The 27988-nt window shown below is 34.1% G+C and overlaps 1 protein-coding gene and 1 long non-coding RNA gene across 12 annotated transcripts in view; one reads left to right on the forward strand and one right to left on the reverse strand.

The window, feature by feature from the left end:
* The window catches only part of CCDC141 (coiled-coil domain containing 141), a 67651-nt gene that overhangs the window by 35924 nt on the left and 3739 nt on the right, over positions 1 to 27988 (reverse strand). For all 6 annotated transcript variants that reach the window (XR_014956585.1, XM_085584526.1, XM_085584525.1 and 3 more), the window contains exons 2-12: positions 26280 to 26510; positions 24738 to 24860; positions 17274 to 17465; positions 16052 to 16160; positions 13608 to 13861; positions 11284 to 11403; positions 4823 to 5017; positions 4066 to 4238; positions 3120 to 3261; positions 795 to 914; positions 1 to 192 (exon numbers count right to left, since the gene is read on the reverse strand). Coding sequence is in view for 5 of the 6 variants with exons in the window: in XM_085584526.1 (XP_085440652.1) it covers positions 1 to 192; positions 795 to 914; positions 3120 to 3261; positions 4066 to 4238; positions 4823 to 5017; positions 11284 to 11403; positions 13608 to 13861; positions 16052 to 16160; positions 17274 to 17465; positions 24738 to 24860; positions 26280 to 26381 (1722 nt within the window). In the remaining variant the exon portion in view is untranslated. The remainder of the gene's footprint in view (positions 193 to 794; positions 915 to 3119; positions 3262 to 4065; positions 4239 to 4822; positions 5018 to 11283; positions 11404 to 13607; positions 13862 to 16051; positions 16161 to 17273; positions 17466 to 24737; positions 24861 to 26279; positions 26511 to 27988) is intronic.
* LOC146766912 (uncharacterized) overlaps positions 1 to 27988 on the forward strand; it is an 84327-nt gene that overhangs the window by 19237 nt on the left and 37102 nt on the right. For all 6 annotated transcript variants that reach the window (XR_014956592.1, XR_014956594.1, XR_014956589.1 and 3 more), the window contains one exon: positions 82 to 27988. This exon is cut by the window's right edge. This is a non-coding gene — a long non-coding RNA (uncharacterized LOC146766912). The remainder of the gene's footprint in view (positions 1 to 81) is intronic.

The raw sequence follows: 27988 nt of genomic DNA on the forward strand, positions 1-27988 counted from the left end.
CTCTACAGCTGATTGTAAAAAGGCCACATAAGTTTCCAGAATTTCTAGCTTTGAACTAATATTTTTTTCCATTTTTTTCAGCTCTCTATTCAGAAAGGCAGCTCTGCTAGAAAAAGCCGCCACCTGCTCAGGTTCCAACTCTTCCATATTTTTGATGATTCCCTCAGCTGCTCTCAGTTCACATGAAGTTTCCTTTGAAGGTACAAGCATAGAAAAAAAATTGTATAATGACTGGAAAAGACTTGTGACTATTGATATCACATTATTAATTTTCATTAGGATTGCTTTTTTATGTATAATTTTATTACTTGTTTGAAGAAGAGCTCACAATGGAGACTAAATCACAGAAATATCTATTTCTTTCCTAAAAATGATAGGGAACTACTTCTTTTTTACTCTAAATGGGAACTACTTCTTTTTTTGCCAATTCATCCCTTATATTTGGCACAATAAACCACAAGAAGGTTTTTCTCTGACTCTGGCTGTCTAGACAATTATTAAACCTGGTGCCTCATGGAGGAGTAGCAATCCACATTTGAAGAGTCTTCCTATCAAGAATTGGTACAAGGATCCTGAGGCAGTAACAAATAACACAGTGAGATAGAGACAGTGGAGAAAAACAGTGATTTAATGACTGTAAAGTTATCTGTGGTTTTGTTCATTAATTACAGTTTTAAAACAAACTACAGATCTATTTTCTTTACAAGAAACTCTCAGACTCTGACCCTATTTAGAATTGCATATAGGAAACATTTGTTTCTAAAAGCACTCAACATTATTTAAAGGTTTTTTACCTTTGTTTGTTTAGCCAGTTCAAGGTGCTTGTTCAAAACTCTTTCTGACTCACACAAATACGAACCAATCTCCATCCCAACTGCGAGCATCGGGGCAAGTTTTTTAATTGATTGCGACACCTTTATTTGAAAGTATTATTCACATGGTTAATTTATATAAGTAGACATCATAAACCAGTATAAAATACCACTTTTTATAGAAAAAAATAAGGCAACACTTCTCTGTTGGTGTATAGATTATGTTTCTGGGCATAATGTCGTGGTTTAAACCCAAATGACAGCTGTACCACACAGCTGCTCACACACTCCAAATGGTGGGATGGAGAGAAGAAATGAAGAAAAGGTAAAACTTGTGCTTTTATATCATGTATACTCAGAGAAATATGGGAATTACATAAAAGAAGACAGCTCTACTATTTCTTCAACAGCCATGATCAAAACTGGTTCTTGTTTGCTCTCATTCTATTGACAGTTCTTTCCTTTACCCTAAATATCTGAGGCTTGTGATTTCAATGTGGCACAACTGCACTATAATCTTGCTATTATAGCCCTGGCAGAAATATTTTGATTCTGTTCCAGAATCAAAAAGCACATTTAAAGCTTCTCTGACAGAGCAAGAGACCTATTTTTGTGCAGATACATGTACAGAATTCCCTTCCACTGTCACTAAGATATTATGTATGCACTATAATAACAAAACAGATTATGAAGAGCACAGGCAGATGACACCAGACACAAAACACATAGTTATTATTAGACATGTGAATTTACATCTAATATTTTTCTTAAGAACTGGCTGCCAGTTGAGGTTCAAACTTTATTATATGAGGCTGAGGGGCAATTGAATTTGTATCCTTTGGATACTTTGCTTTAGAGAGCTGGGATTAAAAGTGTATTGCTCAGTAACAGTATAGCAGTAAGCACTCTTTACTGCAATGACAGTCGTGTTATGGCACAATGTTCTCTAATGCAAGGCTGGGAACAAGTTCATTGGAACAAATGGCACATTGAAACCTTATGTTCAAATTAAGGTTTATATTTTAAGTAAAAGTTGCCTTCATAATTTAACTTTTAAGTTAAAATTCACAACACAATAGTGACATCATTTCTATAAACATAAATGGTATGGAAAATGGCCAATTTGTAGCAAATTAAATTCACATTTGATTGATAATGGTTCATTATAAACATCATGCAAATACAAAATATCAGATTGCAGACTTAATTATTCAGCCATTAAATTTTACTTACTTTTCTCATCTATGCTAAAAGACTATACTTTTTAAAATTTGAATTTACACATGGAAACTTATTTAGGAGCTATTTGTCTATTCCATTTTTAATAAGTCATTTAGAAGGTCTGTAGTACTATATGACATTCAACCATTTAAAGAAGGTTATGTCCTTGATGCATCAATACCTTAATTAACAAAAGGAATTTTTTATAGTGAATAGAATCTAGTCTGCTTCACATTTATTGAAAATTTGCTGTGATTCAGTCACTGTGCTTATTAAACCTCAATTCTTGCCACACTTTAATTTTTATCTTCAGCCACATAAAACAGAAGACAGAAGCAGTATAAGAAACCTGCTTATGGGTCACAGGACTGATTGCTCACTTTTCTGAAAGAACAAATTATAATAGTTCATTATCCAAGCAAATTCATGCTTAATTGAACATCACTAGTAAAATGTGCTTGTGGAAATGGCTCAGTTTTTCAGAACAGCTTTTGGTTTCTTTGTGTTGATAAGAGCATTCAGCATTCTAACTATAACTGTGCTCTCTCTAAAAAACTTAATATTATTTGATTCAACTTCAATATTCACTATAGCTAAATTATGGAAATACAATGCACTGTTCATGAATGCACTAAGAAGATGTGCTACAGTGATGACAATAGCCATCACAAGATGATCAGAATGCTGGAGCACGTCTATGGTGACAGGCTGAGAGAGCTGCAGTTGTTCAGCCTGGAGGGCAGGAGACTTTGTAGGAGACCCTTGCAGTAACTAAAGGGGCCTATAAGAAAGCTCAGGGGTGACTTAGAGTGACAGAACAAGGGACAATGGCTTCAAACTGAAACCAGGTAGGTCTAGATTAGATACACAGGAGAAATTCTTCACTAGGAGGGTGGTAAGACACTGGCACAGGCTGCCCAGAGAAGCTGTGGCTGCCCTGTCCCCAGGAGCATCCAAGGCCGGGCTGGATGGGGCTTTGAGCCACAAGGTTGAGTGGAAGTGTCCTTGCCCATAGCAGAGGGGTTGGAATGAGATGTTCTTTAAGGTCCTTCTCAACCTAAACCATTCTATGAATCTATGATGTACCTTACTCAGATGATCTTCAAGCGAAGCAGTCCATTGTTGTTTCTTCAAAGTAAATTCTTCATAATCTGGACACTGGCTGTTTAATTGATCTACTTTTTTTTGAATATATTCCATCATTTTCTGAATTCCTGCCACCCAAGAGCTAAAATAGAAAAGTAGAACTCTCATTTATTTCTCTTTTTTTGCTTAACATCGAGGATGATTATGATTTAAAAAAAACAATACTCATTCTGTTGATTTGTATGATGAGTAACTTATAATTTTTAAACTGTCACCCTTAAAAGAATAATAAGCAAGAAAAATATTAAAATTAATTCAAATTAAATTGATAATTAGCAAAACACAGGAATGAAATTTCCAAACAAATAATTTGTCACCAGTGCCTAAGGTTGATACACAAGACAGATATATTAATTCTCACGAGACACATAGCCTGATTCACTGACAAATAACTCATTTCCCTTTTCACTCTAGCTATACTATCTAAAAACTAAAATGACAAATGGAAGAGCTTAAAAGGGAAAATATATGGCATACCAGTTCTATTTGAAAAAATGTTTTCTTTGGATTCCAAAATATTTTAGTGTTTTTACAGTAGCTGATAAAAAGAATGCCATATACATTCTAAGTCAACCTCTCCTTAAGGATGTTATTTTAATGGGAGAAAAATCCCCACCAATTTACAAAACAGTGGCTTGCATTATAACTTAAACCATAATATCAGGGAAGAAATTCAGAACATGAATACTTGAGGCATTCCACTTTAGATTGTAAAGAAGTTACCTCATACAATTAAGAACTGAAATTTTGATAGTAACCCCCTCTCCCCACACATCAAGTTATTTCCTACTTAAATTTATATTAATCATAAGAATTTTTGTAAAATTAACATTTTCAAAATATTTTTTTTCATAAATTTACTTCCATAAGACACTTATGTTAATACCTGTGAGAATCTGCTTTATTAACTAAAGTTTGCCCCTTCTGCATGGTAGTTGCTGTACAACCTTTAATTGCTTCCTGCAATTCCTTGTACTTCAGTGTCAATACAGGTAAATGTAAGCCTTCAGAAATAGAGATTTTATGGTAATTCTCAATACTTTCAAGACCATCAAGTACCTGAAGGAAAAAAAGAGAAACATATGTTAAAACATATCTATATTTCTGTTGAAACCATAATTGGAAATTATCTGGTTTTTAGACCTCTATAAATGATTTTTAAAAAAACATACCTGAAAAAAATACAAGACCATTTGGTCTTTGGACAGTCTAAAATATAAACTTTTCTAAATAGTCTTCTAACAGAAGGATTTTTGGAAAAAAAGATTTCATTATTAATAATACTGATTATAATTGGGTCCTGTGGAGACCACTGCAAGTATAGGGATTGTTTCTGGTGCTCCCAGAAAACAACCTTAAAGCCCAATTCTTGGCAAAAAAAAAAATTCCCTAATACCTTATTTCCAAACCAAGCACTGAATATACTTAAAGGAAATAAAAAAGAGAATATATTTTTGAATGGATATGCCATTTTGGATATAAGTTTGAGGCAAAAAGTCATATGAAAAAGGTAATTGGATTTGAATTTTTTCACTTCAATTTGCTTAGCCTACTGTTTGCATAATCCCACATCCACCAGCCTTCAAGAGCACACTAATAGTTTCATTGTCAAGTTATTATAACACACTTGGCTTCTTACTTACCTTGCCAGCAGCATGAAAGAAGTCATTGGCCTCTTGCAGCAGGGCTTTCCTTTCTTCCATGTGGAAGCACACTTCTTCTTGCAACAGACAGATTTTCTGATTTGCAAGTTTTAGGTGTTCTTTTTCTGTACAGTCCTCTGAAAGCAAGATCCTAAATGCTTCACCTTCCAATTGTTCCACAGTGTAATTCCATTCCTAGTGGGGAAAATTCCACTATAGTCAACTACACATAGAAAAATAATATACTGACATGGTAATAATATAAGCATTGGAAAATGTGTATTTTTATAGGCGTGAAAGCTATCATTACTTAAAACAGTATTTTTACTAGGAGGGGCTTCCCAGCAAATAATGGTTTTAGTGATAGGAGTTTCCAGCAGTGGCATTCTACATTTTTGACACAGTTTGACAGTTACTAAGGTGTCTGCTGGGAAAAATTGTTGGGAGAAGAAAGACAAGAAATCTCCTGGTAAGACCACACTCTTATGGCAAACAGCCCTTCAGCCCACCTGTTTAATCAAGAACAAATTAAAATATTGCCTAGACAATAGCTGCTTGCAGTGACAGAATTTCTGCTAAGAGATATCTGGTAATCCCTTCAATCAAATGACCCTCCCTTACAGCAGGTTGTGCCATCATCCTTGGCATTCTCCATTGCAGTTTCCCTGATTTCCTACAAAAAAATCTTAAGTTCACTCAAAAAATATCTCTATCTTATCTGATCATGAACCTTTCTAGTGGCAGTGACAGAAGGAAAAAAAGGAAGATTACACTTAAGAATTCCAAGCCATAGAGTCGGAAACATTTCTGACAATTGAGCCAGGTACTTTAAGAATAAAGTGCTTTAAAATGGATTCTGCTGAATCAGTACAAGTTTGTATATAGGTTTTTGGTCTACATTGCAACATTTGGAAGCACATTAAGTTAATTATAACTGATTGCCTATTTAACTCCTCTTTCTTTTTTCAATTATTTACACTGAACTGACTTGTGCTTCTACTGTAGTGACCCAAATATAAATCAGCTTTTGGAATGTTATTTCTCTACTGTGGTGAATACTCCCACCTTTCTGCCATGGAAAGACGAAGCAACAGTAAAAAGCTGTAGAACTAAATTATTGCTTTTTATCACTTTTTTAATATTAAATCTACTTTTGCCTTTAACTTTTAGTTAAAGTTAACTTTATAGTATTACCAATTCTAAAAAAGTGTTACCATAAAAAAAATTCAATAACCTTAAAATGTTTCAATCAGATTTTAAGGGCTTTAGTAAGAAGATTAATTTCATATATTTCAACAAACCTATCTTTGTTTTATTTTTGTGTTTCTGGTTGTGCTTCAATATACCTGCACTGTGTGCCTAAAAAAAATGCAAATTTGTCTCACTCATTTTAACTCTTCTTTCCTTCCACAAGGGAATGTGGAGGAAAAGCTTTCTCAGATATTTTTAAAATTCAAAGTTCATCTCTTCCCAAGATAAGCATCTGAAGGCCAAATCCAGCCCACTGTATTTCCTTCTATGCTTCTTAAAATACTGCTGGTTGAGAATATTCTGCAAAGAAATTGCTCATTTTCTCAAGAAAATACTCCAAAAAATCCCCTAAATGTCTCGACTTGGATACTCTCAGCTTCCTACTGAAATCAAGAGAGATGGATTGTGAGAACAAGAAAAGCAAGTTTTCTTTTCACTGTATCTATTTCTGATAAACAGCTGTAGCAAAATCTTTCTAATTTTTAAAACTTCTTTTTCAAATTAAAATAATGACCATTACAGACATCTGGATGCAATAATCTTCAACCTGTACTTTTAATTAAGTGAAACTTTGCACTCTATTATTAATGCACAGTTCCCCTCTCATAAAATCTTTTGTCTCTCTATCCTAAGCAATATTAAGCAAGAATGAGGATTTTAGGCATAATAAATCACAGTCTGCTGTGCTGTATTTGTTACTTTTTACCTGACAAATTTATCTTGGGGGGAAACAATAGTAAGGAGGTGTCCCTGTAGACACAGCTGAAGTGACTTGATTTCCAATTATATCAGCGCTGCAACACTGTCATCTTCCAATTGTCATCTTCCTGGAATGACTGGTATGAATTGCATGGTCAGATTTTAATGATAATTTTAAATGTAAGTAATTTTACTTACATTTAAACATATCGATATTCATGGTAATTAGAAAACAAGCCTGAAGTTAGGCACTTTGAACTGGGATTAATAATAATTTACCACAAAAATGGCAAGAAAAGTGCAGCTGAATATGTGAATCCTCATTTTGCTATTATTTTTATTTGTATCATAATTAAAAAATAATATTTTATGCAAGAATGAAAACGCACATGTAACATTTTAACAAGTGGAAAGAAAATTGTCCATATTTAGCTTAGAAGCAAATATGGAAAAACAGAAGTTCTGAATTGTTCCAGTGTATTATATGTTTAAATTATAATTATAGCAGGCAAGACTTATAATAAGAAAATGAATCAACTTACAGTGCAATTATTCCATGTAAGAGTATTTCATTGTTACAAAATTCATAAATTTCTTTGGTACAAGATGCCCAACAGCAGCTTTTAGGTGATCTAAAATCAGATATTAAACTTTGCCTTGTTTATATTGAGGCAAGGCTCATCTCTAAGTTTTCACACAAGCTCAAAATCCCAATTTATTATAATAATTTATATTTTAAAACATTCCACAATTATTACAACTTTTCACACTTTCTGAGGGTATTAAATTTGGTTAGACTCATTTGCTATCTTGTTTAAACATTCCTCAGTCGGTTGAATTTTCTATAAAACAGCTAGTGACAGCTTCATTTTCAGCTTTCTATTTATAAGGAAATGTTTCTATACATAAAAAGACTGGGCTTTCCATCAACAGGACATAAAAACTCCGTGGAAAAATCTTAGTTAGGTTCTTCTGTTCTTCAGACCCCAACATGTTAAATTCATAAGTCTGCCAGTCAGCACTAACATATTTCCTACTCATTTTCCTTGAAAGGCACACACAGCCTACTCCTTCATTGACTTTTCAATTTACCGGGAGATGCTTGTGAATTGCTCTGACACATTAAAGACACGTTGAATGTGCCTCCTTAGCTCTTGTCACTATTGTTTTCCTCACACTAAGTAAGTCTTAAAAACTCGCTTTTACTATTCCATTTGGCAAGGAAAATGAGTCCTTTCTAGGTTCTTTGATTAAACAGGTATTTTTCAGGAGTGTTAAAACTGATGAATTAAAAATACTGTAGCTTTAATTAAAAATCTTGACAATTTTTTTATTTTAAAATATTCAGCACAAATCTGGGAGAAAAAATGTGGAAATAAATACCTAAAAATTTACCTTGTTATTAAACAATTATTGTGGGATAAATTGATTTTCTTGTCCATACAATAAAACATTTGAACTTTGAATTAAAACCTCAGAAGCTGTATAAAAGTTTTTTTCACTGTAATGTTCTACGCTTAAGCTTTGAAACACATTTATTTGACTTCAGATTATGATCCACATATTAGATAAAGCAGCAATTAAAACATAAGTAAGTTAAACATAAAAGCATTTCTTCCAGAATGTGTGATAAATTAGCTTATTCTCTCATATGCAAAAATATCCACAACTGATTTTTTCTGAGCCCTGAACCTGCCTGTTCATTGCATACATCAGCACATTGATAATTTAGTCTTCATGAATATTTGAAAGGCTTTCCCCTTCAAGAACTACATTGCAGTATAACTACTAATATAGTCATATTATATTATAATCAAATTTCAAAAGAAGTGGTGGGCACTAATAAAACCACAAGGGGCTGTGAGCTGCTATGACCATTACCATATACTGTGTCTTTTGGGAAGCTCAGTGAATGGCTGTAGCAGTGTATTTAACAGTGAGCTGATAAAATCAACAAGCAGAAAGAGCAAAAAATAATTCAAAGTTTGTAAAGTTTGTCCCAGAAAATTGCTGAGATATGTTGAAAATTATTTGGCCACAAAGTGGTGCTAGCAGTTCTTCTTTACCATGTCAAGCACCTCCAAGGCACGCAGAAATGTAACAGCAAGCAGGTAATCAGTGCCAGCACTCCTTGATTGAAACACGAGCTCTAAATGTGCCTCTTCTCCCAGATCTTGGTGGCAACAGCTGGGGGGAGCTGGGAAGGTCCTTGCAGGAATGGGAGGCAGGAGGATTCTTTTAAAGTCTGTGAGGGTTGAGGGCTTTTTTCCCCAGTTATGATTTCTTTGGTTTGTTTTTGGTCTTGATAATTTTACAAACTAGTGATAAGGTTTTTATGGGTTTTATCTCTTAGCAAGGTGAAGTTCAACATCAGACACCAGATTGAGAAAATAATAATAACAATTAATCATTCTCCTTTCTCTTCTCAGCCCAGCCCCATAAATTAAATGCTAGGCCTGTAAAACCCTCTTAGGCTGGCCTCTGAACAATTTAAGAAACCATTTCTGCTGTTTAACCTAATACAACAATAGATGTAAGTAAACACGTTGTGTGAAATTTCAGACATTGGAAATTTCCATTCCCTGTGAGAACATTGAACTTGCTCTGCATATCTACTGCACACAAACATTTTGCTCTGAGCTACAGTACACATATGAAATGGTACTTGAAAATATTTATTTATGCTACTTTGGAGCAGGTTCCTCCTTTATTCTGTTTTCAACATCTGCAGTTCAGTGCTGCAAAAACCAATGCCTATAACTCACAGCTTTCTCCAAGCCCCATAACTCACAACTTTCTCAATTATATTTTCAGCATGCAGTTTCAACATGGCCACTCTTCTGCACATCATAAGCAAAACCTACATGTTCAGTAATATTCCCTTCAAGAATTTAATTTCCCTCTGTTAGAACATGCTGATAGTAAGAATTGCAGAAGGCTTAAAAATAAGATGCTCAAAATCATAATTCACATGGATGTGTAACAAAAACATTTAATGCTAAACACTTCAAAATTATCTCATTAAAAAAGAAATTAATTAAAATTATATCAATGATCTATTGCATAATGTGTGGGAGAAGAATTTTTAGGTGAAATTGTAATAATAAGTGTTATTATTATAAGTTAATTTCTAGATACTCAACCATGAAAAATGTTATTATAAAAAATGAAAATGCGTGTTTTCCTTTCTGCACTTACACCCTAATTTCTAATTCAGATAGCCTAATTACAAGAATAGCCTGTGAAAATGAAATGTGGGAAATACTGATTATTATTTGGTTAAAATTCAGCAATGCTTTAGAACACTTATTGTTGTGTCTCTCTCTGAAAACACTCCACAGTGTACTCATTTACTGCTTTTTCTGTTTTTCTTGTGTCAAAGGTCTGTTCAGAAGAATTTATCTTTACATGCTCATCTTCCCTTTAAAAACAAAAAGTATTTTTGACATGCTGCTTGGAGAAGCATTAGAAATATTATTGTATTGTGTTAACATGACAGCCTTGAAGCAGTTACCTGTTAATTATGCAAACAGGCAAACATGTGACATTTAACTACAAAGCTTACAAGGAAACAGATCTGTGAACAATCAGAAGCTCTTACTAACACCACAATAACCTTTTAAAAGACATTTCGTTCTAGTGGAGTACTTTATGGATGAAAAAGATCTCCTTGGTCATCTGGGTTATCCAAATTCAATTGCATGAAAATGATATATTGGGGAATGGTCCTGACCCAGCAGCAGCACTTACCTGATTATGGCACAATTCAGTTACCTAAAAAAGGTTCTAAATATAGGCAATTTATTTCATACTAAGATTCTTTCTTCTCATAGCAACATTTTCTTTAATATCATCTTGCTTTTATGAGTGGCAATAACAGATTTATTCTCTGGAAAACTGATAGTAACTATGAAAGTGGCATTTTCAATTACTTTTAATCACAAGAAATAAATGGGCAAGTACCTCTTCCAATCATGTACTCAGTTCACTGACAATTAATTATGGTAGAAATGGCTGGAGTATTGTCCTTTATAAACAGTAAAATTAAAAAATTTTAAATGTTGAATTTTATTAAATTTATTTAACAAAAATAATTAAATCAAACAAAAATTAAATTTAATTAATTTAAATTTAATGTTAAATTTTAAAATTTAACATTAAAATTCGAATAAAATTATTTTTTATGCATTTTTCACCACAGGATTTTACATGAGAATTACCAGTGTGGAATTTGATCACTAGATTGAAAAACCAACTAAACAACATCAAGGGTTATTCTTCTTATAACTTATGGGTAGCTTTTTAAATTTTAAATAAAAAAAAATCTGAGAAATATGGAGGCCTTGCATAAAAAGCAGTAAAATTACTAAAATAATTTAGACATATAGAGACGTATATCTCATGTACATATAGAAAATGTCTGCTCCTATATCTGCTTGTTCAATGCCCAAGATCATGTTTTGCTACTAATTTTTAAAGTTGTTTCACCAACCAATTATGGTATTTCTTACTTTCACTTTGACTTCCATTTCTTCAAGTTCCTGAAGTAACTCTTCATTTTCCAATAGTGATGAGCCTAAGTTTTGCTTCTGAAAGTAATCTCTAATGTTTTTCTTATACCAAGATGTTACCTAAATAAATAATAAAAAGAACTCAGTGAGAAGTTTGAGAAGTCCATTTTTAAAAATATGTACAAGGCAGTATAAAAAAAAAAAAAACAAAAACAAAAACAAAAAACTCACATTTTCATTCCTTTCATTTTTCATTCCTAATGTTCATTCTTTACTTAAACAATTATATTTCTGTCATAACAAATGCAGAAGGAAAGGACTAATACCAAAGCAAGCACACAGTGGATATATATGACAAAACAGACAAAAATATATTCATCAAGTATGAAAATCAAGTATCAAGATTGTGAATTAACACAGTAAAAGAAGAATCAAGTTATAGCCTTGCACAGAATAAATGCACGTTTTTTGATACCATAACGATATTGTACATTATCCCTTGACATACAGTAACTTAAATACTTGCATACAGTAAAATACTACAAATCTGAGTACTTCTGACCTAATAGAACCTCTCCATCCCTGGCTTGAAAAACTCAGTAAAGACAATGGGATACTATTGTATGGAATAATCTTATGTAGATGCACAAATTTACTACATCTTACAAACCTCTTCAACAAGTATATGCAGCAAATATGTGCAGCATACAATAAAATCTTCTAAATTCCACAGAATTACTTGCATTTGTACCTGCTTGATTCATAGTAGGTACCTCTCACATTTTTGGTTAACAACACATGGCAAGAATTCCTGAGTGAAGTTCCACACTTTAAGATAGTATCCAGAATTAGTTATTGGTATCAAGAGGACGTCCTCCAATATTTCCAGTCTGGAAAATCACCACTATACTTAGATTGTAGGCAGCATATGAAGAATTTCTGTACTCTACAGATATTAGTAGCCCACTAGAGACTTTTTCTTGTTGTTTTATCTGCTCATGAAGAATCACAATATTTTTAATAAATTTAAGCAATTACAAAAAAAATTAAAATACTTTTAAAATATATTGGAAATATTTTCAGTTACACATAAAAAATATTAAGATTATGAGTCCAAGAGACCTAGGGAAGTAAGGAAATTATTTTAATACTAAGCCTTCATTTCTTGAGTATATCCTCCAGATGTGTACTCACTGACTGAAATATCTTTCCTGGAAACACATTTTCACGGAATATTTACTATGAGTTCATCAAAAACCAAATAAATGGAGTGGACAATAAAAACTGTGCTAGAAGGGAAATAAAAATTTATCTGCAAATTAGGTCTGGGGGATTTTTATCATGTATCGGTTTAGCAAAACAAGCCAGTATATCTGTTATGTTAGGCAGAGGAAGAAGTAATTTTTTAACCCTGTTATAGCAAAGTGTTCACCCTTTTACCACTTGGCAATATTCCTTTCCATTACAGTGAGTTTAATCAGCTGGCTTCCACTACAGCTAATACCTCTGAGAGATTTCACCATGCTACCTTAGTTCTGAAGGAATATCTTAGAATTCTTAACTTGCTTTACAGGAAAAAACCCACAAAATTCCACTTTCAGTGATTTTGCTGAAGGTATGGGAAAGGAGACAAGGTTAACACAGATTTTAGAAAAAGACATGGCATTCCTTGACTGGTTGAAATCTAAAATCACTCCTGTTTTTCAAGAATCAGATTTTATATTTCATTTACAATAATTATTGACTAGATTAATTACTTTATTCTTCCAAAGATAACTAATTATGCATAAAATATGCCAATCTGCCTTTGATTTTCATTAATGAAAGAGAGATCGGAAAATATGATGCTGACACTTTCATAAAGGAAGGTATGTAAAATAAATATGCTTTCACACATAGAAAATTCTGAATAAGGAATATGTTACAATCATGACTATCAGATCATCACATTCCAGCTAGAGATCAAAGGGAGATGTTGCATTTTCAGTGTTTCATGACCTGGTAGTAAGGGATAAACAACACATAGATTTTGCATCCTTCTAGACTACACAGCTGTGCCTAGCAAAACAGAAGCAACACAAAGAGCAAAAAGCTACTCTTAGATTAAGTGCAGCAGAGAATGTCTCCAGTACTCTTTTTGCTCTGTATCCCCTTAACTCCCACTAACATCAGTCAAACATTCAAAAGTTAGGGTTTCCTCAAACAGAAGTAGCCCAGAAATATAGGCTTAATAAATATATTTAAGCTTCTTCTCTATTTGTACTGTTAAACAGTTGCTGGGTTGGTTTGCATACTGTGATTTCCCTTGATATTTTTTGTGTTACCTGGGTCTCCTGTTGGTGCCACAAACAAATTTGCAGAACCTGCTCCAGTCCTTGGCGCTGATGTCTGAGGAATTTGTCCAGCTGGCGTCTCCTGTCCTGCAGCATCTCAAGGAGATTGTCAATCTTCAAGCAGCTGCTGTGGGCTCCTTGAATCAGTTCTGGATTTGCATTTGGCCCCTCACATTTGAATTCTTCTATGAATTGAGTTAGGTCATGGCTTTTGTTTAAAAGAGCAAATGACTTCTCCAAAAGTTCTGCAAGAAAAGAATTTCATCAGGAAAAACCCAGAGTGCTTTGTGATTCTAGTATCATATTTCAAATATTACTCATGTATCTTTCAAACTATCTATTTGCATACACGAGCACAACATATTTTCATGCATTGCATGAACATGAATGCTTACTTTAGAAGATATATATATATATAGTAAGATATTTCAATTTGGAGAGCTCTTAGGTAAACCTGCAAAAGTACAATGGTGTATACACAAACATATATACGCACACATATAATGGTATACTGGGAGACATCAAAACAAAACCGAGAAGTGTCATTGTTTTCTCAAAACAGTTCTTTTTGATGGTTTCCCAACCTGTGGGTAAGCCAAAGTGGAATTTTCTACCCTGCTTCCCTTGTGGGTCATTACACTCTGCAGTTTTTCACTAGTGAAGCTAAGTTTAGGTCTTTACATCCCTCACAGGCATTGGGGAAAAAAGTTCTCACATGCCTGGGTGCTGTTATAAAGAATCCAGGGGTATCAGGAACTCTTACCTTCTTCTATAGTTTTTACCTGGACACATTCAGGGTTAAAATTCTAGTTAAAAATGAACTACTCCACTTTAATGATTTATTAGTGACATGTCTATCTTTGTTCCATCTCCTGAAAGTCATATAGTTCCAAATCTATTGGATGGACAATGATCAATATTTCTAAATCTTTCAAATGAAAAAGGAAATATTTTTAGGCACAGAATGATGAAGAGGGGGAGACAAACCACTACAAGCGTCAAGGTAGACATGAAGGAAAGTATAAAGAAAGGAATATTTACCAGGATCTTCCAATAAAAGAACAAGAAGCAATCCTCCTGAAACTTTAAACTCCGAACTCTTCCCAGCTGAGTACTTGTAGTGATAATTCAAGGCAAAGCACCCTAAATCCCCACCTTTGACAAAAGCACTTAGGGAAGAAGCAGAGTGGGAGGCCTCTAGTTCTTCAGTCACCAAGGGCTAACCAAAGAGATTAGTGTCCATGAGCTCACTGCAAAAAGCCTGTCCATTTTACTTCTTGCCTTCCAGAAAAGTGGTATTTAATCAGAAATGTTTCATTTCAGTCCATCCAAAATTGAACATACATAGAAATGGGTAAACAAAAATATTTCATAAGTTTTAACTTTTTAAATTACATTTTGGAGTGCAATTGTATTAAAATATTTTTTTTTTAAAATTCCAGAGTGATAAGCATTTTTGATAAACTACTTATCACATACTGGTAGAGTCAACACTTGGCCAGGGTTGTATTTTCAGACACCTTTCTTTGGAGTGGGTAGAGATTATCCTTCCTGTAGAAAGCACTGTTTTTTTATCAGATGACTCAATATCAGCTTTTAATTTTTCTTTTTCTTATTTTAGGGTAGAATAAGGAGTCAATAAATTGCAGCCACTTTCCTCCATCTGAGGGAAGTCTTATTTCCATCAAAGCAGACTTTGGCAAATAATTTCATCTTATCCTTACAGATATAAACCATCTTTTCAGCAGTAAATTGCTGCCAGATACTCCAAGTTTAAATTGGTAGGCAGTGAGCACTTTGTTCCCATGAAGATCTATTTGGAGGACTCAAAACCCATATTAGTGTTATCCAAGTTTAATTCTCTATTCAGCCTCCCAGAAATAATAACTGGCATTCAAGGTAGCTAAAAACAGTTTAGCTAGTGCTCCACTAGTGAATAATAAAGTATCATTTATATTCTGCCAAGTTTAATTTTAAAATCTGATTAAAATTACAGAGTCTTAAGACTTATAAAAAATGCAGAACCATATGGAATTGCAAAGGTGTCTAAAGAGCCACACAATGAGATTAGTTCCAAGAACTTTTTTCTCTTTTTGATTTGAATGTGTCACAATATAGTAGAAGGTACTTCACACAAAAGCTTGAATAAAGAAAAGTAATTCATGTGAAAGAAACTTTATGGGCAAAGATATGTGCAGGAAAGTTGTTGAAGGCAAGCTGCAAGGGCTAGCTTGAAACCAGGCATTTCACATCTTTCAGCAAGTCTGCCAAAATCTATCTCACCATTATATTTTTCCAAACAGAACATCTGCATATTTTTTATAAGTTTGGGTTTTTTTTTGTTTTTTTTTAATACACACAGAAAAAACCAAAATTACTCCATCAAGAAGTCAGCACACAACCACATGCCATCAGGAGTGGAATACTGTTTGTACCTTTTGTATGATGTTCTTGTTGCAGAAGAAGTTCTCTCAAAGAGTCAATATTGTCGAACTCTTGAGCATTTTTTAGGAAATCTTCAACTTGGTCAATTTTAACAGCAAACTGCATTAAGGAAACAAAAGATAGGGAGAAGCACGCTGTAATTGTGTTTTACATAACTACATCATAATCTCTGTGTTACTGGGAAAGTTCATGAGAATTTGTAAATTCTTGGAGAAAGGCATTTTTAGTGGCTGCCAGGTACAGATGCTTTGTGGGCTCTATGCACTTCCTGAGTTGTTTTTTTCTTTCAGGTACTGATTGATTGAAGGATTTTAGCTGACACAATCTATAATTACAATTCACCACTTTGTTAATCATCTTTCCTACAAAGCTTTATGCCAAATCTAATTTCTTTGTATAATGCATACTATCAGAATACAGTAATAAGTAGATTGTTCATCTTGGGCTTCTTAGGACAGTTAGCAATCCCATGGTTGCTTCTGCAATTTATAGGGGGCACTGGAAACAAAATTATCAGGGAGAATTATTAAACTCTTCAAGTTCCAGGATGTGGGGACAGTTGATCTTGAGGCTACACACAGTGGGCAAAAACCTGCAGGGTATGGAATTCGTCTCTTCTTTAGCTCCCTGAGTGTATCAGTGAATTAGGATAAGATAAATGGGTAAACAGGGATCACACAGTTTTTCTTTTGTGTCCATCTCCACAGCAAAGTCTCAGGTAAAGCACGGTCAAGTTAGACTAATGTTTGCTTTATGAAATTAGGGATATTTTGGTGTAAAACTTTCAGTGACCAATCATCAGTGTGCATCAGTAAAGGCACCTGAGAATAAGTTCTTTCAATGCCAAATAATTTTAGTCATAAGGAATGAAAGCTATTCTGCAGAATGTCCATGGCCACTGAAATACATATTTTAGGGTTTGGTCCAGTTCCACTTTTCTTTGGCATTTTTTGTCAAGTATAAATTTGGGAGACATCGTGACTAAAATATTTCTTAAAGTCAACGCGGTGTTTTGTTCAGCTTCATCCTGCACTTTCTGAAAGGTGGAAAAGGAAGGATCTTGAGGAAGGATCCCAATAATTTAATTTTATTGTTTGACTCAAACTTTAGGAATACAATGAACAATATAAAACATATTAAAATTACAGTGGGCAGAGTACTTGTAAGATGAGGGTGGCTTCAAATTAGCAGTTATTTCATTTAAATACAAACCTCCAGAGCGTTTTCAAAGAACACTGAAGTAAGTTCCAGAAGTGCCTGTCGCTTCTCTAACAGAATGATGAGGGCATCCCATGCATCCCCAAGGGTCTCTGCCATGGCATCATAAACCTGACTCTTTTCTTTGTTCTCCTCTGCAACCTTGTCTGCTTCCTGCAGCAGGTCCCATACCTTGTCTTCCAAAGCCTGAGAAGGAAATATACCAAAACAGCACAAACATAAGAAATGTGTATACAAAATCCAAAAGACTGTGCTGATACCAGTCTTAGGATATTTTTACAGCGCGTCTGCACAGGAGCCACAAGCCTCCTACACCTGCTTTATATCCAGTTCCAGTTCTGCATGTTTTATAGCAAGCTTCTGAATTTCAACTGCACTTAAGAGGCAATAGTTTTATGAAATTCACATACAAACAAGATTTAAGAGAATTTATCATGTTATCTCCAATAGTTATGCTCCAAAGTTTTTACATCTCCATAAACACATGTCTTCCTGGAAATGGTAGCAGGGCAGATATTTTGATTTCTCTTTCATAGTCATGAAATTATATTACCGGACATTATAAGTTTTAGAACTTTGTGAGGTAATTTTCTCTTAAATTTCTGATGACTACAATGCAATCCAGACAAGAGTGGTTTGAACATAAGCACCTATTCTCCAAAAAAAAAAAAAAAAAAACAGACCTAAATTATATAATGTTTCAAGTTCAGCTTGCTGCATTGCTCAAGCTGGCCACCATATAATAATGTTCTACTGCCAAAATAATTCTTCTGTGTTTCATTCCTAATCTAACCACAAGAAAGATAACTGCTAGCCAGCTTATGTTACAAATCTTCAGTGTGTCAGAAAAATTTATTAACATTTTTTCTGTGTTCTTCCCAACCCCCATATTGGGTTTTATCATGAGCATGAATTAATGAAGTGTCACTCTTTATTTTTTTTTTTAATTAGAGGTGCTATCACATGAATATGTAATGTAAAAATAAATGTTTATTAGAAAATTCAAACAGCCATTCATATGGTGCTGGATAAAAATTTGATTCTCAACTCTAAGAGAAGCCTTTATGATGTTTCCTTCTTGATGAGGCATAAAATTGTTACATGCATAACAACTCAGTAAAAGCAGTGGCATTCATTAATCATCCAACATGAGATATTATTAACATTCTAGACTGACTCTGTAACAAATATAACGGGAATTAAATGAGTATATGAGATATTGATAGTCTCTTTACTAACTCAACACCTTAATATCAATTAATGAGAAGCATTATAGTCATGACAATGCTGATATTAAAAAAAAGGGGTAATATATTCTCAGAATGTTACACCCAAACTGCTTGACACTAGAAGGTCAATTTTACCAAAACATCAGACCACTTTCACAGCTGTTCAGAATACACTGTAGAAAACCAGATGACATCTGAGTTCCACATGGAATTTCTTGGCAAAGACTAGTTTTCAAAGAGCTGACTATTTTATATTTTGAAACAAAACTAGGTATGCTTTTATCCTAACATTACATCAGCTTCAACATATTTAAAAGACATTTCAAATGCTAAATCTTTCTTAACTACACAAGAAGAATGCTACAAAAATGGTATAGGACCAAGAAGAAGATTTTCTTCTTTTAGAAGCCTTTTTTCTGAACAGGTTCTTAATTACCATTTATCCCTGGCAAGTAGGCTAGTAATTGATTAGCTGTGAGGAATAGCTAATCCCTAAGACACAGAGAAAACTGGAATATTCTTCAAAGGTTATCAGTCATGCTTCCTGCACCTCTTAAAATTCAGTTACTATTGGATGAATTCAAATCCAGTCAAAGAAAATCAGAAGGTAAAAGGAAGCCAAACTACTGCATTTAATGAAATGCAAAACTAGTGTGCATTAAGTTACAAAAAAGAATTATGAAACTGTTCATGTATAATAGTCTTTTAGTGCTTAGGACTGATTAATGAAAGTTTTCAGAAACAGACTTAATTATTTCTTTAGCATGGATTGGATATGGTTCAATCATTTAAAATGGATGTGTATTATATTGCCTTCAAATAATAATTTATTTTGTAATGCTAATTTTGCTGATTTTGTAATGCTACAAAAACCCTAATATACTATCACAAGAGTTGTCATGTTGTCTGTTTCCTCTGCAACAGAAAAAGTTACATTTTGAGAATACAGACTAATTTAAAACAAAAAAGAGGAATATTTTATAGAAAACTACTCTTTCTTTGAGAAACAGTTCAAATACCCTAGATGGTCAGAGTGATATTAAAGTTTTATTGCCTTGAATTTACAATTATGCTTCTCACAACTGTCAAAGCCACTAGTTACTGTGAACTTTCAAAAAAATTATCCTCAACTATGTTAGTTTCTATAGACTACATATGTGAATAGTTAGTTTTTAAATGAAGTAGACCAATATTACTGTTTTTCTACTTTTTCTCTTTGAAATATAATCCTTTTATCAACACAGAGCCAAGGAATAATATGGACAGGACTCTTCAGGACATCTGTCTAATCCCTTGCTATAGTTATTCAAGGACTTAGCCCATGAAGTTTTAAATATCCCTAACAATGGAAATTCCAGGACATTTCTGTCCAACCTGTTCTAGAATGAATTCAATTTGTGGTCAAACTTTTTTTCCTAATATCCATTTGGCATTTTCATTTTTCCAACTTGTGTCTCTCGATCTAGAAGCAAGTGTAGGAAAAGGAAAAATGTGAATTTCCACCAAAAAAATGATTTCACAGAAATCTGAATTTTAATGAGGTTTTTTTTCAGTTGAGTGAACTTAACAGAGCTTTCCAGTAAAGACTTAAAATTATTTCAAAAACTTTTGGAATCTCATGTTTCATTCCCTGTGAACACAAAAAAATGGAAGAGTTTCTTTTTGGACTCTGAGAAGCTGGAATGAAGCCTGACAATACAAGGAATGCCTAGCATGTAGTCAAAAACGAGCTCATGCAAACATGCAACTTCTGTTACTGTCAGTAAAACCATGTCAAAAAAGCTTTGCTCTGAAAACAGCAGACCAATTTCAATTTCTATTAAATATCTATGATATGTTTAATTCTACCACAGCAAAAGAAGAGCACCAGTAGCTTACAGGGAGCAGCGTTCTGGTTCAGATGGACTGCAGGGATGCTGGGTGGATGCAATCCCAGGCCTGCAGCAGGAATGCTCCCTGCCTGCTGATGCAGCTGCTGTGCAGCCACACCTCTCCCCCCACTCCATCTCAGGGCACATTTGCCTCTGATATTGCAGCAAAGACAAAAAATTCTTTCATGTAATTTGTGTTGGATAGCATAACTTTTGTATTAATTTGTTCACAGTCCATTATTAGAGTACTTTTCCTTCTGCTAAAAGAGCAAGGAATGAGAGGGGGAAATTATCTTTTGCCTTTCCTGAGCTGTTGTACACTGACTACATAACTTGGAATTTTCAGAGGTGTAAACTACCCTCCCATTCTCTTAGCACTGAGCTGCTGCTAAAATTAACCTTCGGTTAGTGCTAAAAGGCAGTGCTGAGATAATACAGCACAGTTGGTAACTTGAAGCCGGAAAATAGTCATAAAGCTACCTTAAGACAAATATTATTTTGGTGGGAATTTTTTTCATATAAATATTGAAATGTATGAGTGACCTGAACAAACACTGAAAAAAAGATATTTATTACATCTCACTTTACCTTTTCCTTTTCTTTTTTTTTTTTTTAAATCACTTGCAAAAGTCAGCTCTGGTTTGATAAAAATGCTGCTGAACTTTGATGCTAATTGTACTGTTGAGCACCTCAACAACTAATTGCCAATAATTCAGAAAATATTAACAAATAATTACTTCCATAAGAAAATATCTTAAAAGTAAGCATTTTTAAAACATTTTTGCTTGAAATAACTGAAAGGCTTATTTAAAAGGTATCAAATGCAAAAAATTAATGTATTATATTAGTGCTTTTTGAAGAATGTAATTTTCTAGGTTTTTTTCTCTTGGCTATTACCATATAAATTAATATTTTGCAATTTATGCTCTGTAAATTAAAGTAAATAAAATATTTAGGAGCAATCCTCAGGTTCATGAGCCAAATTAATAACAATAATGGTTTTAAACTTAAGTTTATGGACTGGATTCTCTTCCATTTTGTGGCTGTTCTGCCACAGTCTTTCTCATTATAAATATCAGAATTCTGGAAGCAAACCAAGAATGCCTTATTGGGAATTTTCACATTTTTATGGACATACATACACTCTTTTTCTTTTATTTTTTTTTCAGAATATCTAGTGAGTTTTAATATTGAGAGACCCAAGCACTAAGAAATCACGTTATCCGCAAGTAGCGCTTCTCTTGGAAACACAGGAGAACGGCGGAGAAATGTCGTGCAAAGTGCAATCCAGGTCATTTTACCTCCTGGAAGTTTTGTCTCAGGTTTTATAGGTTTGATTATTCTCATTTTTCTTTTTAAATTGTGAAGAATGAGACATCCAAATGCACATATACATATTTCCAGAACATATATACCTGCTGAAAGTTACCTAAACAAGGATGAGGCAGATATTGGGAAAGAGACTTCCATGAAATCACAGAAGTTGATGATTTCAACAAAACTGGTGCTGCTGATATGGTCTGATTTAGGAAAAGAGAAACAGAATATATTGGCTTAGAATCAGAACCTATTAGATGAGGCTCCTGAGGGGAAATTTTACCTGGATGTAAATATTGTATACATGTTCTCTGTTTAGTCTCAGTTTCAATCTTTGCTGTTCAACATTTATTCTTTCAACTCTATTAATAATAACAAAACATCTGTTTCCTAATCCATAAACATTTGAAGTGGAACCCTTTTCAGAACTTGTATTCTGCTTTTTGTTTAAGTAGTAAGGTGTTTCCAATTCCTAAATTTAATGGAACAAATGTAAATCAGTTATGAATAAACTAGAGTGCATTCTATCAAAGTATTTTGGATATGTTTTTCCCTACAGCCCAGAAGACCACACAACAATTTTTATTACTATAATTCTGAACATTAAAAGAACTTCAAAAATGTTCTAAAAATTACTGTTTCATCTTTCAACAAATTTATTCCAATTGCTGTTTAAAGTACCATCTGCCTTACTAAATGTCAAGCTGTTTGTTTGGGCTTTTCTAAACCTGTTAGCATTGCTAAGTCAAAACCAATTCCCTGAAATACTGAGCTGGATTACATTCTTTTTCCTCTAGCATCAGAAGTACTGTATGTAAACTGATCACTGTGCCAGACTTTGTCCTTACTTACATCTGTGAATCTTCAACATATTGAGCTGGCAGAAGAATTTAGCCTGACTATTTTGATTATAACTTGCAATAAATATACTGGGATGAAAATAATGAAGTTAAAAAGCAAAGGGGTGATAAAAACCTAGAACGAGTTTACAGAAGAACATGGGATAATGCCAGAATGAACAACTATTCCATAAATTATCTTCCAAAAGTTGATAGGTTTGTCTCTACTTTTTCCAAAGGTGTATTTAGTATGAATCATCTAACCCTGGCCTTAAGCTGGACTAGATTCATGATTGAGTCATTATTTGTTCAAGAATTTTTACCTGACCTGCACAAAAAATTCATTTTGAATTGGGTTAGTCTAATCAATAAAGTTGAGCATATGCAAATCAAGTATGGGTATCTGTAAGAATTTATTTTCCTTTTTTATTAAAACAATAAAAAATAAATGGGGAAACAATTCAAACTGCCTCTTACCCATCTTTGCACAGCTAAGGTATAATTCATTATCAAATGCTAAGTGGAAAATAATTACCATAAACAATAATTCAAAAACTGAGGATCAATCTTGAAAAAACTTTTTACAACTGGGTTTAGTGACTTAAGACTATGTAATTACTGACAAGTGTTAACAACTTGCTATAAGTCACAAATGGTCTTGGCTGAAAAACACACAGCCAGGAAGAATTATAACAACACTGCAGTCCCTTATTTTTATAGCTCATGTTATTAAGGAAAAAGTAGTAATTTTGAACTTAATTCTTTCATAGAATATTCATTAATCAATGCTGAATTGAAAGAGCCACAGGAATAAAACATGAAATAACTAGTGCTTGTTCCGAATGTATATGGATGAAAAGTATTCTTTAACAGTTTATAATAAATGTTCTGATCTGATTTGATCTGATTGTAAAATATTATTTGAAACCTTGCTTTTCTTAAAAGATGGGAGTTTCTTTCAGAGACGGGAATTGTTTTCTTCTCCCACTCTTTAATATTTATTTTTGAAAATTAGGAGAGAAAGAATCAGCTTCATTCTGTCATCAGGATGTAAGAACTCAGTTAATTCTGAATTGTTCAAACAGGCCACAGCAGCTTGTTCCAAGAATACCCAAATGTTGCATTAGTGACAATAAAGATGAAGCACTTGGCATAAAAAAGGAAAGCAAAACCATCTTTCTCTAGGATTTGGGTATTTTGGTTGGTTTTGGGTATTTGGTGGGTTTTTTCCATAATTCAATTCTTCATACTCTTCAAAATCCACACAGTGCAGTGTATTAGCTACATTCTCTATATACTGTACTGAATTCCCTCACACTCATTGGATATTTTTAATGATTGGGGAAGTACATAGTCCTTGGCATTAAATAAAATACTTATCTTATCCAAATCATGTTTGTTCTTTCAGATCTCAAATTTATGTAATTCCCCCAAAAATTAAATGGATAAGTTACTCTTAATAGATTCTCTGTTAGAGGAATTAATTTGTCTACATATATAAAGTCAACCTGCCCTATCAAAACACTAAAACATTTCTTTTTAGGTGACTTCAGACTTCTCTCAGTGTCAAACACCCACACTTAAAATGATTCAACTCTTTAATGCAAGCCTGTCACTCAGTGTCCAAATGCCACTGTTGTTATAATCTGCTCTCAGGAATGCCAAAACCTGATTTTAGGACTGTCACTTAATTAAAATATTCCTAGATCAAGACAAGCTGTTTTAATCCTACAGTATCAATACTAATGCAACATACATCAGTTAAGATTCAGTTAAAATGTTTGTGGAATATCTGCTTCAGAATTACAAAGGGCTTGCTTGTGTTCACAGCTGTTATAAAATAATCAGACTTTTCACAACATTGGAAAATTAAAAAAAATTAATTTACATTCCTTTATATTTAGATATAGGATTTTTTCACTTGACACTGATGTATAAAGTAGAAAAAACTGTGCCTTTTCTGCTGCTGTCAGAAGCATATTTTTCCTGGAAAGAAGTGTAATTTCCAGAGAATTATAGAATATCCTGAATTGGAAAGAACCCACAAGGACCATCAAAGATCTGCTACATTGACAAAAGATGAACATATTTTTTTCCATGTGGAATTTAATCTAACCACCATACTGCAACAGGAGACACAAACAGCTACATCAGCTGTTGTACCTGGACTGTAATGACTTGAGGAATTTTATGACATCTTACCTTCAGCTTGGATAGGAGGAATTCATGATCTTGAAGTAGTTTTTTAGTCTCATCTTGATTGCTGCCGATTTCTAATATATTTGGTGTTGATTCAGCTAGCTGAAGCTTCACCCATTTTCCACACTGTAATAAGCAAATAATTACAGCCTTCAGAAAACACAAGGTTTCCTTGATTTATTTACTCACACGGATTCCCAGCTCACAAGTACTTTCCATAGTCATAGGAGCACAGGGACCATACACACAAGGAAGTCACAGAGAATACACTACAAACTTCATCTGAAACATGTAACAAAACCCCAGACTAGTGTTATCCAGATGATGTTCCAATATTGATTTTGCCCATGAAAAGTAAAACCATCAGAATGAGCCAAAATTTTTGTCTGACTCATCTCCCCTTTTGGCTGAAGATGACACAGTTATGTGAATTTAGTGGGAGAGTGGGGCAAGCAGAAGTAACAAATCTATTACAGAAGATGCAAAAAACCATCCTCAGATCTTATTTCTATTGCATGGGTCCAGTGTACCTCTACAGTGAATACATGGAACAAGACATTGCACAGGTAACAGCAGGGACACTGAACAGCCTTTGGGACAGGGACCAAAGGATGCCGATAAGGACTGAAGCTGTAATGTCACTGGAAGCTAGCATGCTTCCTTCCACAGCACAGAGAGGGAAAGTGGCTTCACCATCAATTTGAGTCTCCTTGCAATGATATTACTCCCCTGCAACAGCAGATGGACTCACAGGAAGGGTGAAAACTAACCTCAAAAACCCTTCCCACAACTGAGGTAAGCCATCCTAAATAACCACCTGAATTAGGTGACAACTCAACCCATTATCACCTTATTCTGCATTACAAACATACTCTAATGGCTGAGGCTAGCACGTTTTCCAGGTTGCCTGGAGAATGAAAATCAAACTGCCAATAAATTCCAGCTGGGATTCATTACTAACATCTAGATTTTCTCCCACTGCCCAATTCCACACAACTGAAGGTGTGGAATCCAACTTACAAGACAGGCCTTTCCATACTTATAAACACAACTGTATGTACACAAAGGCTTACTGAAACATGTGGGATGGTGGATTCACAGCTTTCAAAAAATAACTACTCATTTTTAAGTTTAGCCCTTTATTTTTTTCCCCAGAAAATACTTCATCTGTGGAGTTTGTACACTTACTGTGTAAAATTATTACTTAGTACAGGTTAAAGTAACTCAAGGAGGCTGAACTGCAATCACCATGCTTTAAACACATTATGCCACTCTTCATTTAACTCTTTTTAAACAGAGTAAAAGGAATTCCTTCCAAGACCCTACATATTTTGACCAAAATCTATTGTATTGGAAAAAGCCACCAAGAGTAATTGTGAACAGAAACAAGTGCTAATTTGCAAGAAAAGCCTATTAGACATTGAATAACCAAATGGCCTTGCTGTACCGTTTCATGCTAACTCCTCATTTGCAGAGAATATTTAAAAGCATTAATGACGGAGAAGCAGAGGATGAGAGCAGCCGTGGCAGCAGTTGGTGCCTTACCTTCAGCACAGCTATAACAATGCTGGCATCCCCAGCCTGCACAGCAACTGAGCTCACTGTTGTTGTAGAAGGCTTCTGCTCCGAGCTGGCTTCATCTGACATGGTGTTTCACAAGGGGACTGCATACATCAAAGCAGGCTTGAGGCACTCTGAGGGTCCACTGTTCATTGCAGAAAGCACCGGAGTCGCTTGGATTCATTCAGCGAAACGGCTCAGCTAACACTGATTAGTCTGCCAAAAGGAAAGAACAGGAGGTTAAAAATAGACAGCTCCATTGAGTTTATCATTCTTGAGAGAGATTTGACACACCCCTAGTTTGGTAGCATTTAAGCTGCCTGTTCTTTTTTGTCACCATCTGAAGTGTGAAGGGCTTCTTCCATGGCCATCGCCTGACATCGGTTAACCAAATTTTAAAAAGTTCTCAAATTAAAACAGCTAGGAAAAAAAAATTCCATTGATTCTCTAGTGACAAACCCAGTGTTACGAGGTTTCAAACATGCAACCATCAAATCTACATTTTCACATTATACCAGTAAAATACTTTTTCACTAGCTACTGAAAATATATGTTCAATATGATTCTCCTGCTGAATCAAACTCTTTAAACAGGATGAGCATGTATATATATATCAAATGCTAAATCAAAAGAAGGGATTTTTAATCCAAAAATACTTAAAGGTATAGTGACCATAACAATCAGAGAAGGAAACCAAGCACTTTGAATCCTTAAGGGATATTTTATTTCTAAGATTAAGATAATTTACTCACTTCTCAATTTAATCTTAAATGTTTCTAGAGTCTTCATTTTGTTCTAAACGAGCATAAGGGAGACCTCTCTAATAGCTGCTTAAACACTGCTTAAGTTTTTTATTCAATGTGGGGAATTATAGACACCTTTAGATTACAATTGGTTTGACATATTAATTTTATTGCCATTAGTCCAGAGCATGCCACAAGTAGCCCACACTATGGGACAGCAGCTGCTGGGTTTCCTTCCACAGAACAGCTGAGAAAGTGACACTGGTGTTTAGGCTTGCAGGTCACTCTGGAAAAGCAATTCCACCCAAGAAACTACATGCATAAGTCTCCCCTAAGCATCTGCTTGTTTGGTTTGTTTAAAAATATGTAACATTTAAACATTACCTTTTTATATAAACTAGATTTCTAATTACATACAAGAACATGCACACCTGCAATGGAATCAAGATCTAGAAGCAAATTCTAAAATAGTTTGGATTAGAAGAAACTTAAGGTAGTTATAAGGAATTTCAATTTATGTGTCAAGGTAGGATTTTTCTTTTTGTTTGTTCATTTCTCCCTCCCTCCAATTATTGGCAGATTTGATTCTTAATTTGAGCACCATCTTCAAATCATGATTTCAAACAGGATATGAAGGAGCCCTTTATTGTGGTTTGTGCTGAACAAAATGAGCTTGGCAAAGCAAAATCCATCCCTTGTGTCAAAACACAACCATGAACCCTCAAACTGCCAACCAAGGAACAAGTATCACACAACTTTCTGAAACACTTCCTAACACCTGTAAGAGACCCAGGGACCCTGCCACTGAAATATTAGTCACATCTCCTTGGGATTTGTATGTATTCCTGTAATAAGTATGCTGAACAAAAATGTGATAATTAATCCCAACACAAAACCTGGGAGACAGAAGTCCTAAAGAAAACATCAGGATTGAAACATAAGAGAGCCCTA

This window comes from Lonchura striata, chromosome 7, assembly GCF_050655825.1.
Source record: "Lonchura striata isolate lonStrDom1 chromosome 7, ASM5065582v1, whole genome shotgun sequence".
NCBI classification, from domain to species: Eukaryota; Metazoa; Chordata; class Aves; order Passeriformes; family Estrildidae; genus Lonchura; species Lonchura striata.